The 14,275-nt window shown below is 43.2% G+C and overlaps 1 protein-coding gene across 7 annotated transcripts in view; it reads left to right on the top strand.

Moving 5' to 3' along the window:
• The first annotated feature begins 698 nt into the window (after window positions 1-698).
• zmiz2 (zinc finger, MIZ-type containing 2) overlaps window positions 699-14,275 on the top strand; it is a 37,404-nt gene continuing 23,827 nt past the window's right edge. For 6 of the 7 annotated variants that reach the window (XM_038971331.1, XM_038971335.1, XM_038971333.1 and 3 more), the window contains exons 1-4: window positions 699-1,204; window positions 8,787-8,875; window positions 12,273-12,387; window positions 12,803-12,993. In XM_038971331.1, coding sequence (XP_038827259.1) covers window positions 8,826-8,875; window positions 12,273-12,387; window positions 12,803-12,993 — 356 coding nt within the window. In that variant the 5' untranslated portion in view covers window positions 699-1,204; window positions 8,787-8,825. Of the gene's footprint in view, window positions 1,205-4,858; window positions 4,907-8,786; window positions 8,876-12,272; window positions 12,388-12,802; window positions 12,994-14,275 lie in introns of all 7 variants that reach the window. The other variant, XM_038971329.1, reaches the window with a different exon arrangement.

The raw sequence follows: 14,275 nt of genomic DNA, 5'->3' as shown, positions 1-14,275 counted from the left end.
TGACATACTAAACACAACTCCGGTTAAATGTTTTTAAGGTTGAGTATTAGCTTCTAGACACCTCAGATACTTCCCTTAGCCCCTATACCCCTACAGTGCATGTAAGGGGCATTCCCAGATACCTGAGAACAGGCAGAGCAATGGGAACACCTGAGAGGGATAAAATTGACAGACATTAGTGCTCTCACTCTCTAAACCCGGTCCATCTCGCTCACCCCTCCCCCCTCTTGCTGCTGTAGAAAGGGACAGGTGTGTGACTTTGTCCTTCCATTACCCCTCTCTTCCTCTAATTAATTGACACACCAATCTATCAAACAGCAAATTACTATCCTGCCACTGATGCTTTGTGTCAAGAACTGCTGATTTTAACGATGACAACAAATTAAGGCCATAGTTTAATTTGCTTCCAATAAAAATGTAATGCATAGAATAGACATGCATCACTTACCCTGGGAAATCTATATTTGTAGGCCTATATTCTATAGATGTCTACCTGCAACTCTAAATAATTTCCTCTGAATAAACAGGCTACCATTAGATTATTCTGAAACAGGCCTAATATACAATATACAAAAGTAATCGTCAATGGGAATCTGATTAACGATCGTTACCGAACCGACGTCACCGTGGAGGCAGGGGTGACATCTCTCTCGATGACTCCTTCTGTAATGATCAGCTACTCTGGTCTAGGGGCGAGGAGAAAGTCAGTCGCTAGCCTTGTGTAGGGTGTGTGAGGGACATGAAAAATGCCTTTCTCCCGTCGGAGACAACAGCCCGGTGATCTCATGAATATATTCTAGCTGGCGGGCCATTGTGCAATAGTCAGGGAGGTATGCAATCCAGTTTCATAGGCAAAAACGGCTGCTTGGAGCAAGGACCAACTACTACACAGCGATTCTTCTCACTTTTGTGCATGCTTACATTCCGAGTAGTGACGACGCCGGCCAAGCAGTGATACGGATCTTTTGAGGCCAATTCGACGAGGCTGCCAGCTACAGTTTTAAAGGGGAAACGATTCGCCACATGCAGACATGGGTGCGAACGTTACAACTTGAAGACAGACAAGACACACTGTTGCGGATATAAGGAAAAATAGCTAACATAGCCTAATTTTGTCACCGACCGATATTTCTTGGAACTATCTACCAGCTGAATAATACAGAATCAAATAGAGAATTCCAACCACGGGTAGTTGGAGTCAAAGGTAAGCCCCAGCAGAAAACCAGATGGCTAGGCTAGCGTTGTCGAATAGCCTACTGTAGCCACTAACGTTAAGCTATTTGCAAATATATCCCAGCCTAAATATGCATTCACTAGCCTGTGCTGTATAACGTTTGGACAGCGTCTGCATCTCGGTTTGTCTGACAAGCGCTCCGGAACACGTTGTTTAATTGCTGCAAACAATTGTTTGGTCATGCCTTGTTGGCTACCGTTCTGTATGTAGCCTACAGGGCAATAGCTAATTTAGCTACAAAGTAGCTAGCATAATTACGTGGTTGAGTCCCCTTCTCGAATGGGGAAACATGGACATAACTGACAGTAAAATAGTCGGGTTGTAAACAAACGGTGTCGCAACACCTCTGGGCAGTTTCTGATATTACAAGGTTAGATGAAACAAAATGTCTCCCATTGTTATTTCAAGTGCGAGCAGCATGCGTAGCATGGTGGCTACGATGTAGCACTGACTACCTTGGAATTCTCTGACATCTATCTGTAAGCGATGCACGATTTCAGTGGAAACGTGTCCGTGCATTGCTTACATTGTATCCGCGCAAAGCATAACGTTTCAACAACAGTATGGTTGATGTTTTGTGTGTGATAGAGGATTGGGTTGAATGTGTGTTTTATTAGGCTACAAAAAATGTATACTGACAGATTATCTTGCGATATATCGATCGCCTCACGATGAGATCTGAGCTGGTGCTAAATAGATTAGCGCCAAAAAGCTACATCTCTTGTAGGCAATTTAACTCCTTAAACACCATCGTCTTTGTGTGAGTTTCCATCAGACTAGACGCTGTGTTGCGTATTGCTAAAACACAAACTTAACCTAGCTCAAGGCAGTCGAAGAATATTATCACCCCTGTGTATCACCTCAGCCACCACATACCTGTGTATTCATGAGGACTTTCTATATGTAAATGGTTAGTTTGCACACTTATACCCAGACCTACATGTACAACGATACACAAATAACACACCTGAAGGACCGGTCAGCAACATCCCAAGGAACAGTGCTGGTCCAGAGACTGGGGGTTGAGGGACACTGCTCCAGGTATTTAGGGGTCCAGCTGCAGCCAGGTGAGGCAGCTGGGTGTCAGAGGTTAAAGGTGAGGCTAGGTGACAACACATGGAATGGGTGACTTATCGGCCAGCCCCTGGTTGCTAGATGGAGTCAAACCCAGAGGTAGGTGAGAATGGGAGTAGGCCTATTCCACATACACACGTTCTACACAGGCCTGTGAGGAATATCAGATCTTTACAATGCCTGGAGAAGTTTTGAACTCAGGAACCACATCAATATGATATAATGATATTGCAGTCTGTGTAGGCCTGTTTTATTAATTAATTAATTTAACCTTTTATTTTACTATGCAAGTTCTTATTTACAATGACGGCCTACCAAACCCTCCCCTAACCCAAACGACGCTGGGCCAATTGTGCGCCGCCATATGGGACTCCCGATCACGGCCGATTGTGATCCAGCCTGGGATCAGACCAGTGCCTTAGACCTCTGCGCCACTCAGGAGCTGAATTTATGTATCTGAAATGCACCCACTGTATGTGTCTGGCTCTCACTTACAGATGGGCGGGCAGACAGACAGCATGGATGACCTGAGGGTTCTGCTGGTTCTCAACAGAACAGCTGCTGTCACCTGAAATTCTGTCTCATTACTGTTAGAGACACACACACACCGCACACCAGTAGCAGTGTGTGGGTAAAATCACTCAGGAAGCCAAGCCGGTAAAAAAAGCCATATTACAACCTATGTTGGGGGGTGTTTTGCTGCACCAGGACAACCCACAGTTGAGCTCAGCTCAATGCCGATTGGCTAATTATTATAATATTTTTATCTAGGGAGGCCAAATGCTTGCTGGCATCAATCAATCAAATACTACAGCGGTCACATGTTATACTCTTTTGGTCCAGACAGCATCAGATACATGGGGTACACATACTGAGACCGAGGGGTGCTGTTTCCCTCGCTCTGATGGTTTCTACAGTGAGAGTCAGCTACTTCCAAATTCACAATTTTTAGGGGGAAACACAGAGATGATAGAGAAATTATTTTATAATTGTAATTTATTTGGAAGCCTGACCTCCCTTGGCATCCATGAATACACACCACTGCGCACACATGTCACCGACCTGTAGCATCCCTGTTCCCTTTCCGTCTTTGCCGTGCCTTTGTTCCTTTGAGAGATTTATCAAAAGTCATGTACTTATCAAAAGTCAGTTTATGGCACATTTGACTTCACATTTGATTTGGATCATATATGATCAATATTATGAAAATATTGTTTATTCTGTCAATTAAGGCAGTCTTTATAACAATTTTAAATTCAATGCTTGACAGTTGTGAATTGTCCCTGCAATCAGAGCAAATCGAAAGCATTTGGCTTGCATCTCAGACTAACCCATAAAATCTACTGAAAATGGATACACTGTAGTTACTTTAGTGCATAGACAACATTCTAGCGTAGAACTAGTTCATTGCAATTATGATTCAAGTAATCAAGGCCTGCCTGAACCCAAATCAAAATCAATTTTGTCTTGAAACAACCAAACTGCAAATAATTCTAGACTCAAACTGATGTTTTTGGTTCCTCCCCATTGTTTAAGTGAAAGACTGACAAGTTATGCCATTTCTGTGTGTTTTCGGCTATTTTCACATTTCGGGCAAGTGACCATAATCTTCGGGCAACCTGAAAAAATTATCCTGACAACCCCGATGGGCAATTACCTATCAGACCTAAATGTCAATCCACACACAATTATGGGTTAAGTCCATGTGACAATGTCTGTGTCTAGAATGATGATAATGTTTACAATGGTACCTCTGGTGATTGACAGTATGGTAGATGGTACTGGACTCACTTCCCTCTTCACTTGTTTCTCCTCACCTTTTCCACACCCCTCCTCCAGACATCCCTCAGTGAGTGGGTCAGCAGCATACAACCCTGCATCCCACTGATGGCTTGTCTCTGAAGCTAAGCAGGTTAGGTCCTGGTCAGTCCCTAGATGGGAGACAAGATGCTGCAAGAAGTGGTGTTGGATGGCCAGTAGGAGGCACTCTTTCATCTGGTCTAGAATAAAATATCACAATGCCCCAGGGCAGTAATAGGGAACGTTGCCCTGTGCTGTCTTTCAGATGGGATGTTAAATGGGTGTCCTGACTCTCTGTGGCCACTAAAGAGCCTATGGCACTTATTGTAAGTGTAGGGTTGTTAACCCCGCTGTCTTGGCTAAATTCCATATCTGGCCCTCATACCATCATGGTCACCTAATCATCCCCAGCTTCCAATTGGCTCATTCGTCTCCCCTGTAACTATTCCCCAGGTTGTTGCTGTAAATGAGTTCTCAGTCAACCTACCTGGTCAAATAAGGGTTAAAAGTGAAAGGGTGAAAGCCACCTAATCCTGGACTGCTGGTCTGGTAGGTGACAGTCATTGGAGTCCATTCATCTGGCTGTGAGTCTTCTACATGCAGGCAGACAGACAAACAGTCACAGGGATTGAGGACACACAACCTTCTCCAAGGGCTTTTGTTCCAGCCCCACGGAAACACAACTGATTCAACTAATTAAATGAGACATCACTATACTGAGAAATGGAGCCTTTGTTCATGTTTTTTCAGGGCCCCCATACTATACAATGAGGATGAGGAAGTGATTTGCTGTTTGGGGTAAGTTTCTCAAAAACAAGTGAAATCACAAAAAAAGGTGTCGATCCTTCCTTAACATGTCATTTACATAAAAAATTAAAGATTTGGTTGTAAAAAAGGAAACTTTTCCTTTAAGGTCTTGATGATCAGTTGATTATTTAAATAATGTGTTAGTGCTGGGCCGGAACAATAGCCTGCACACTCTGTAGCCCTCCAGGACGGGTTGAAGACCAGCCAGGGCTTGTTCTTACAGAGCGTCTTAGTAAGAGTGCTAATCTAGGATCAGTTTTGCCTATTAGATCATAATTATAAGGAGGGAATGGGTGGATCCTAGATCAGCACTCTACTCTGTGAATGTGGGCCCAGACCACTACTCTGGGTGGTTTGGTGTCTTGGGTGGTATATAAGTGTGTGTTTGTACTGTTATTACACAACATCAATTAGCAAGTCATGAGCCAGAGCCAAGTTTCCATGTACATTCAGCAGAGCAGTAGGGGAATTCATCAGTGCGTTTCTCAGCCCTGGGTCCTATTCATTTGGTACAAAACAGAAGGAAACTGAGAAGTACTATCTGAACTTGTCCAATAAGAAGCCAGTGTTCTAATACAACCCTGCTGGTGACAAGCAGTAAACACTGTGACCTTTGAATGGAGAGGGAGATAGATGCAGAGTGAGTGAGAGAGAACAGTGGTTTACTGTAGTAGAGGTGTAAACAGGGGCTCTGCAGAACAAACTGGAGCTTCACTTCAGATGTTTGAAATCTTTATGTTGAGATCCACTATAAAGCACTATTATATAAAAACATTTAAAAAAAACATTCATTAACAGACGCTCTTATCCAGAGCGACTTACAGTATGAGTGCATACATTTCCATACTTTTTCTTACTGGTCCCCCGTGGGAATAGAACCCGCAACCCTGGAGTTGCAGCACCATGCTCTACCAACTGAACCAAATGGAACTATCTCATCTGAAGTCAGACTGGGGGCAGAGGACAGGGGTCATAGTTCAGCCTAGGATAATGCCTGATTCTCACCAATGGAGCCAACCCAAACCCTACTGTGCTGGCTCGGATAGTTCCCTTTTTTAACATCATATTTTTCCTTCATAGCTTGTTCTCCATCTTCTTTTTAAATAGGGAGCCAATTTGTTTTCAGCACTTTTATTTTCATGACTGATCAAAACTTGTTCTCATGGCTCTCTCTTGTCCCTCTGCAGGAGACGTGTTTAGCAATATATTTGGAACATTGCAAAATACATTTTATCGGCACCTAAGTATTGTGATAATATCATATCGTGAGGTCCCTGGTAATTCCCAGCCCTAGTAGATGAGCAACCAGGCCAGCCCAGTACAGCTCAGCATGGTTTCGTTTGGCCCTATAGGAGTGTTAACCAGGAATAGGTGAGGCTACATTAACAGAAGTATGAAGTGGGTGGAGGTTAGCTGCATTGCCTAACAGTGAGTGGTAAGGGAAATCTGTCTGTTTGTCAGGAGGTATCAGGTGGGTCAAGGTCACTGAAATCATTCTCGTAATTGTGGAAAACATTCCCCTTGCATACCCTTAGGTACAGATCTAGGACCTGCGTAACACCCCCAAGTCTATTAGGTGGGAGGAGACAATACTGACCTTAGATCAGTGTCTAGGTGTAATGACATCCTACCCTCATACCAGGATGTGATGAGATGTTTCCAGTGTGTGTTTCCACCTTAAGCTTCTGAATAGTTCCTTCTCCGCATCTCACTGATAATCTCGATATGATTTGAACTTGGTGTATTAAAAGAACAGTTCACCCAAATTACAAAAATGTTTTATTGGATTCGTTACCCTGTAAACTCATTTGAGTGAACTATCCCTTTAATCTACCCTCCAACATGTAGATGTATTTCAGTTCACTGAACACTTCACCTGTGTCTCAGACCTGTAGACCTGTGTCTCAGACCTGTAGACCTGTGTCTCAGACCTGTGTCTCAGACCTGTAGACCTGTGTCTCAGACCATGTATTGTAAAGGTCCATCTATATTGGAGGGACGCGGAATGAATGAGTACCATTGCTTATATGTGAATTACTGGTGCGCAGTCTGACCGCACGTCAATTGTTTTTTTTATCAGATGCCTCCATCACCCAACCTGCTGTCACACTACGTTTTCCACGGAGAACCATGAATCGCAGTAGTATAAATTGCTTTTCGGCCCATGTGTGGGAAAAACTCCTAGGCTGTGTTTACACAGTCACCCCAATTCTAATGTATTGGCATATCTGATACCAATCTGATCTTTTCCCCATTGTGTAACCAGCAAAAACCACATGGAAACTGATCTTTTGACTTCTGATTTATACCACATCCGTGTGGTTCTCAATCCTGATACAATTCTGATGGTTCATATGTGACCTCAGTCTGGACACTATAATCTGTTTTATTTTGCTCTGAAGTGTTTTGTAGTTTTTTTTGTTTTTTTTTTGCACATGACCTGTTGTTGCATGACAACCACCCAAAAATGTAAAGGGACAGTGATAGGAAATTAAAATAGCATCTGTGTGCTATTTCAAAGGTCATGCACAAATCTTAGTAATGCGCATATCTGATATGGGCCACATATAAAACTGAGTGTAGACAGTCAGAAAAATTATAATCTGAATTTGGTTCTTAGCCTGCATTTACACAGCCATCCTAAGTCATGTGTATTTAGATTCAGCTTTATATGAGCTGTATCTGGAGGTCTCTGAGAGTGTTTAATGAAATAAGATGCCTCATCTAAATACTCCCTGTGAGTGACAGTGTGACTGCTCCTAGTGGCCGTACTCACAGTGAGTGACAGATAGATAGGATATGATAGATATGCAAACCTGTGTGTCAGACCGTGTGAGTCAGAGATGTGGGTGGGACTCCCTCTCTAACACACTTAACTGTTGTTCGACTCCATGAAACCCCCCCAGACAGCAGGGACGCAACACACATGTTGGCTATGTAGGAGGGAAAACGAGGTGGTGGCTGGACAGTCGGATGGTGTTTTTGTCTGGGAGAGATGGGAGGAGGATGGGGTGAGGGAATGGGAGAGCGAGAGGGAGAAATGGGAGGAGACTGAGGGAAGGAGAACACCCACACTCGCGCACACAAGGTTGAAGGGAACTAATATCCATAGAGAAGGTTTCTGTCTGGTAACTGTCACTCTATATATCCCCTCCCCCACACACACCCCCCTCTTCAATCTGCAGGGTGTCTGACCCAATTCTGTGAGGAGACGAAGAAGAAAGAGATGGCTCTAATGTTGGCAACAAATTAGCCTGTCAGTTAGCGGAGCTTACCCTGGAATGAAGAGTAATTTACAGAGAAAGAGAGGGATGGAGAGCGAGGCAGAAAGGGAGGGTGAAGAAGAGAGACGGGGATGGAGGGAGGGGAACGGTGATGGAGGGAAAGTTATATTGAAGGCGTGTGATCCTAAACCTGAGAAATGGCAGTGCAAGAGAAGCCCCCTCTCGCTCTCTCTCAGCCGTTAACGAGCTGTGTGTGTGTAGGCAGCCTCTTCATGGCTGTTCTCTTCAATTCCTGCTGCTGCCCCTCCCCCTCCCTTCTATGAGAAGCGTTACGCCAGGCAGTGATAGGCTACCGCTCTGAGACACACACACACACGGATACGCACACATAGAGACCGAGGCTAAAAGGGAGAGGAGGGTAATTTGTGTGGGCTATGATGGTGAAATCACTGCTTCAGTTCAATGCTATGAGACTAATTTCTCTCTCAATTCAGTTCATTTCAATTGAATTGACATGATATTGGTGATGACAAGGCAACGATAATACATGGAATAATAAATGATCACAAAATAATTAGGCCTATACAGAATACAAATGAAACACAAATGACACCCCATTCAATACTCTCTCTCTCTCTCTCTCTCAGGCTGCCTGTCAGGGTCTTGTTGACCCCCCCGTTCCTCCGATGAACCCCCTCAACTCCATGAAACCCGGTCTGCCTCCCACTCCGCACAGGTACACACACACAGAGTGACTCATAGAGGGAGTGCTGAGCTGATTGTCAGTTGGCTTCTGGTTGGCTTTGACCTCTCACCTATCTTGCTATTGGCTGAACTCTGGGATCTGACTGCCGATTTGCTGCTGCTGGCCCGAGCGCTGGTTTCCTGTTTAAGAGTTCACTTCCTGTGGTTTCAAGAGAGGAAGTGGAGCGTAACCTTATCCGCACACACACACCAGGGTTGGGCTCAGTTCAATTGAGAATGTCTCATAAATTCCAATTCAATTCTTGAATTTTAATTAGTAAACAGGATACATAATTGCAATTTGAATTAAAGGAAATATAATTGAATTCAATGAAATTTAATTACATTAAAATTCCTGTTCTATTCTATATTAAGTGTGGTCTTTACAAATATACAGTACAAGTCAAAAGTTTGGACACACCTACTCATTCAAGGCCTTTTCTTTATTTTTACTATTTTCTACATTGTATTTTAATAGTGAAGACCTCAAAACTATGAAATAACACATATGGAATCATGTGGTAACCAAAAAAGTGTTAAACAAATCAAAATATATTTTAGAATCTTCAAAGTAGCCACCCTTTGCCTTGACAGCTTTGCACACTCTTGGCATTTTCTCAACCAGCTTCACCTGGAATGCTTTCCAACAGTCTTGGAGGAGTTTCCACATATGCTGAGCACTTGCTGGCTGATTTTCCTTCACTCTGCGGTCCAACTCATCCCAAACCATCTCAATTGGGTTGAGGTTGGGTGATTGTGGAGGCCAGGTCATCTGATGCAGCACTCCATCACTCTCCTCCTTGGTCAAATAGCCCTTACACAGCCTGGTGGTGTGTTGGGTCATTGTACTGTTGAAAAACACGATACTCCCACTAAGCGCAAACAAAATGGGATGGCATATCGCTGCAGAATGCTGTGGTAGCCATGCTGGTTAAGTGTGCCTTCAATTCTAAATAAATCACTGACAGTGTCACCAGCAAAGCACCCCCACACAATTGCACCTCCTCCATGCTTCACGGTGGGAACCACACATGCAGAGATCATCTGTTCATCTACTCTGTGTCTCACAAAGACATGTCGGTTGGAACCAAAAATTTCTGATTTGGACTCGTCACACCAAAGGACAGATTCCCACCAGTCTAATGTCCATTGCTTGTGTTTCTTGACCCAAGCAAGTCTCTTCTTATTGTTGTCCTTTAGTTGTGGTTTCTTTGCAGCAATTTGGCCATGAAGGCCTGATTCCTGCAGTCTCACATGAACAGTTGATGTTGAGATATCTGTTAATTGAACTCTGTTAAGCATTTTATTTGGGCTGCAATTTCTGAGGCTGGTAACTCTAATGAACTTATCCTCTGCAGCAGAGGTAACTCTGGGTCTTCCATTCATGTGGTGGTCTTCATGAGAGCCAGTTTCATCATAGTGCTTGATGGTTTGATTGACCTTCATAGCTTAAAATAATGATGAACTGTCGTTTCTCTTTGCTTATTTGAGCTGTTCTTGCCATAATATGGACTTGGTCTTTTAACAAAAAGGGCTATCTTCTGTATACCACCCCACCCCTACCTTGTCACAGTAGAACTGATTGTCTCAAACACATTAAGAAGGAAAGAAATTCCACAAATTAACTTTTAACAAGGCACTCCTGTTAATTGGAATGCATTCCAGGTGACTACCTGATGAAGCTGGTTGAGAGAATGCCAAGTGTTCAAAGCTGTCAAGGCAAAGGGTGGCTACTTTGAAGCATCTGAAATATAAATATATTTAAATTTGTTTAACACTTTTTTGGGTTACTACATGATTCCTTATGTGTTTTGATGTCTTATTATTATTCTACAATGTATAAATAAAGAAAAACCCTGTAATGAGTAGGTGTGTCCAACCTTTTGACTGGTACTGTACATAAAACATCAAACATGTTGTTATATACATATCATTTTGGGGGGAAACAATTGATTTGCAGAACAAACTCTTAAAAAGAACAATATATGTATGCAGATATTCTAAGTTATTCTATTTCATTAATCATTTAAATATGGGGAAAATACATTTCCCAGAATGCATTAGCCAAACCTTAAAGTTGACCCTGAAGCCTTCAAAAAGAAGTCAAACAAATTAAATGGTTGGTGGAAATTTAATTGGCTATTCTATGCACTAAGGTTGAAAGAGTACATGAATACCGTTTCCAGAGAAAAGTGATATATTCTTTGGTATCTGGACGTGTTACATGTCACATTCAATTAAACTATTATGTTATTATTTATTTATAAATATATTTTACCCCCTTTTTTTCCCTCCCAATTTCAATTATGATCTTGTCTCTTCGCTGCAACTTCCCAACGGGCTCGGGAGAGGCGAAGGTCGAGTCATGCGTCCTCCAAAACATGACCCGTCAAACCGCTCTCCTTAACATCCGCCCTCTTAACCCGGAAGCCAGCTGTACAAATGTGTTGGAGGAAACGCCGTTCACTGACGATCTAAGTCAGCCTGCTGGCGCCCGGCCCTCCACAAGGAGTCGCTAGGGCGCGATGAGCCAAGTAAAGCCCCCCCAAACCCTAGCCTAACCCGGACGACGCTGGGCCAATTGTTTGACGCCTTATGGGACTCCCGGTCACGGCCGGATGTGACACAGCCTGCGATGCAGTGCCTTAGTCCGCTGCACCACACGGGAGGCTGAAACTCTTATTCTCTCACTGAGTGGAATTTCTTTGAAATGCGCTGTATTAAATTACACTTCCTGTCACTCAAATTCAAATTCTACATCCTGTGGGGTGTGGCCAATTTCAATTCATGAGTTGAATGGGAGTCAATTACAAATTTATGAATTGAGCCCAACGCTGACACACACACACACACACACACACACACACACACACACACACACACACACACACACACACACACTCAGGAGCCTCCTCTCCCTCAGAAGGGCTGCTCATACTGGTTTCTAAGTAACTGCTTTGTTGTTGTTATGGAAACGTTGTTGAGTGCCTCTTGAGGATGTGATGTGGTACAAGTCATTCAACTCCTACAAATACTCCCACTTGTCTTTCTCTTCAACAAACTAACAATAACTGCTTCCTCTCCTTCATCTGCACAGATCTGACAAATTAGGATAGATGAGAGAGCATTATGGTGGTGTACAGTTACCTACCAGGTATTGCTTTCACCTGTCCAGGGTCTGTATGTAGCAAGCGTCTGAGAGTAGGAGTGCTGATCTAGGATCAATCCTCTTTCCATGTACTCTTGTTCATTTTGATCTGAAACACAAGACTGATCCTAAATCAGCAACCCTACTCTGAGATGTTTGATGCACATTACAGACCCAGGTCTGTAAGCCATGCCCGTACATGACTCCATACCATAATATCCCTGCTTCCTGTCTCCCTTAGTGACGGTAACTTCCTGTATGACTCTGCCTCCTGGCAACAAGGCACCAATCAGCAGCCAGGCGCCCTCTCTGTGGTAACCACTGTCTGGGGCGTGACCAATCCCTCGCACAGCCAGGTAACGGACCAGGCCAATTATGTCTCCTTCCTCACCCCCCTTCTCTCATCCATCCTGCTATCATTATCATCTTTTCCGTCCATCAGCCATCCCTCTTCCATCCCCCACTCCTACGTCCATGTATTTAACCTTGTTTGAAGGAGAGCAAATATCTTTGGCAGCATTCCAGGCCGCCTACATAGCAGTTGTTCACCAAATCTGACAAGGCCTGGATTAAGTGTTTTAACATGTTAGTAACCGCATCAGTGATATTCCAATCCTGCTACAATGTAGATGACACAGCTTTTGATTATTTGTTCATTTGTACAGTATAAGTGCTTTGCAGACTGTATGGAATGTCAATGTCTTTTTTTTCTTATTTTCTACCGGTTTCCTGTTTCCACTACCTATCCACTTCCTGTGTTACCCCGTCTAGGTGTTTGGCGCGCCCATGGGTCCGGGCGGGAACTCTGGAGGTCACATGATGCAGGGCAGTGGTGGCGGTGGGGGGATGAGTCCCGGTGTGAACCACCAGTACCAGAGCTATGGTGATAAGGGCTACGGACAACCAGGTCTCTACGGACGCCCCAACACCGCCTATAACCAAGCACCACCATATGGACAGAGGTAAACACCTTTTGACCTGTTTTTATGGTATATGTTCACCGGGGTCATGTTCATTAGGCATCAAACGGAAGAAAACGGAGTGCAACTGCGAGGTACTACCTAGGCCATATTCACTAGGCACGAAATGGAAGGAAAAAATTGACTGAAATAGGGAAGGACTACCTGGAACATTGCACCGAATACATCTGTTTAACCTACAGCTATTGTAAGCAGTAATCATGAGCCTATAAACCAGAGTTACACTGTTAGCACTTAGGTGGTGTGCAATAGTAGGAAGACCACTTAGTGCAGGGTGAGCTGCATAATCAGCTCCAATGTAGATAACATGAGTAAGTCTACCTCTGATAAGCTTCCCAGTAAAGCATTAAAAACAATCAAGCAACACAGAAAAGTGCTAAAAATAGCCCATATTAACATATGAAGCCGAAGAAACAAGATCCAGTAAGTCAATAACTTGCTTGTAACAGATGACATTCATATTCTCTGAAACTCACTTAGATAATACCTTTGATGATACAGTGGTAGCAATACATGCTTTTAACATCTACCGAAAAGACAGAAATGCCAACAGAGGCGGTGTTGCTGTCTATATTCAGAAACACATTCCTGTAACGCTTAGAAACAATCTAATGTTAAATACTGTTGAAGTAATGTGGCTACAGGTTCATCTGCCTCACCTAAAGCCCATTCTTGTGGGAAGCTGCTATAGACCACCAAGTGCTAACAGTCAGTATTTGGATAATATGTGTGAAATGCTTGATAATGTATGTGATATCAACAGAGAGGTATATTTTCTGGGTGATTTTTAAATATTGACTGGCTATCATCAAGCTTCAAGCTGTAACCAGTGCCTGCAACCTGGATCAGGTTGTCTGTCAACCTACCAGGATAGTTACAAACAGCACAGGAATTAAATCATCAACATGTATTGATCACATTTTTACTAACGCTGCAGATATTTGCTTTAAAGCAGTATCCAAATCCATAGGATGTAGTGATCACAATATAGTAGCCATATCTAGGAAAACCAAATTTCCGAAGGCTGGGCTTAATATAGTGTATAAGAGTTCATACAAGAATTTTTGTAGTGATTCATATGTTGATGATGTAATGGATATTTGCTGGTCTGTGGTGTGTAATGAGGAGCAACCAGACGCTGCACTTGACGGATTTATGAAACTACTTATTCCAGTTAATAATAAGCACGCACCCATTAAGAAAATTACTGTAAAAACTGTTAAATCCCCTTGGCTTGATGAGGAATTGAATTGTATGGTTGAAA

The sequence above is a fragment of the Salvelinus namaycush genome, chromosome 31 (assembly GCF_016432855.1).
Source record: "Salvelinus namaycush isolate Seneca chromosome 31, SaNama_1.0, whole genome shotgun sequence".
Lineage (NCBI taxonomy): Eukaryota > Metazoa > Chordata > Actinopteri > Salmoniformes > Salmonidae > Salvelinus > Salvelinus namaycush.
This window is presented reverse-complemented; position numbering and strand designations above follow the sequence as displayed.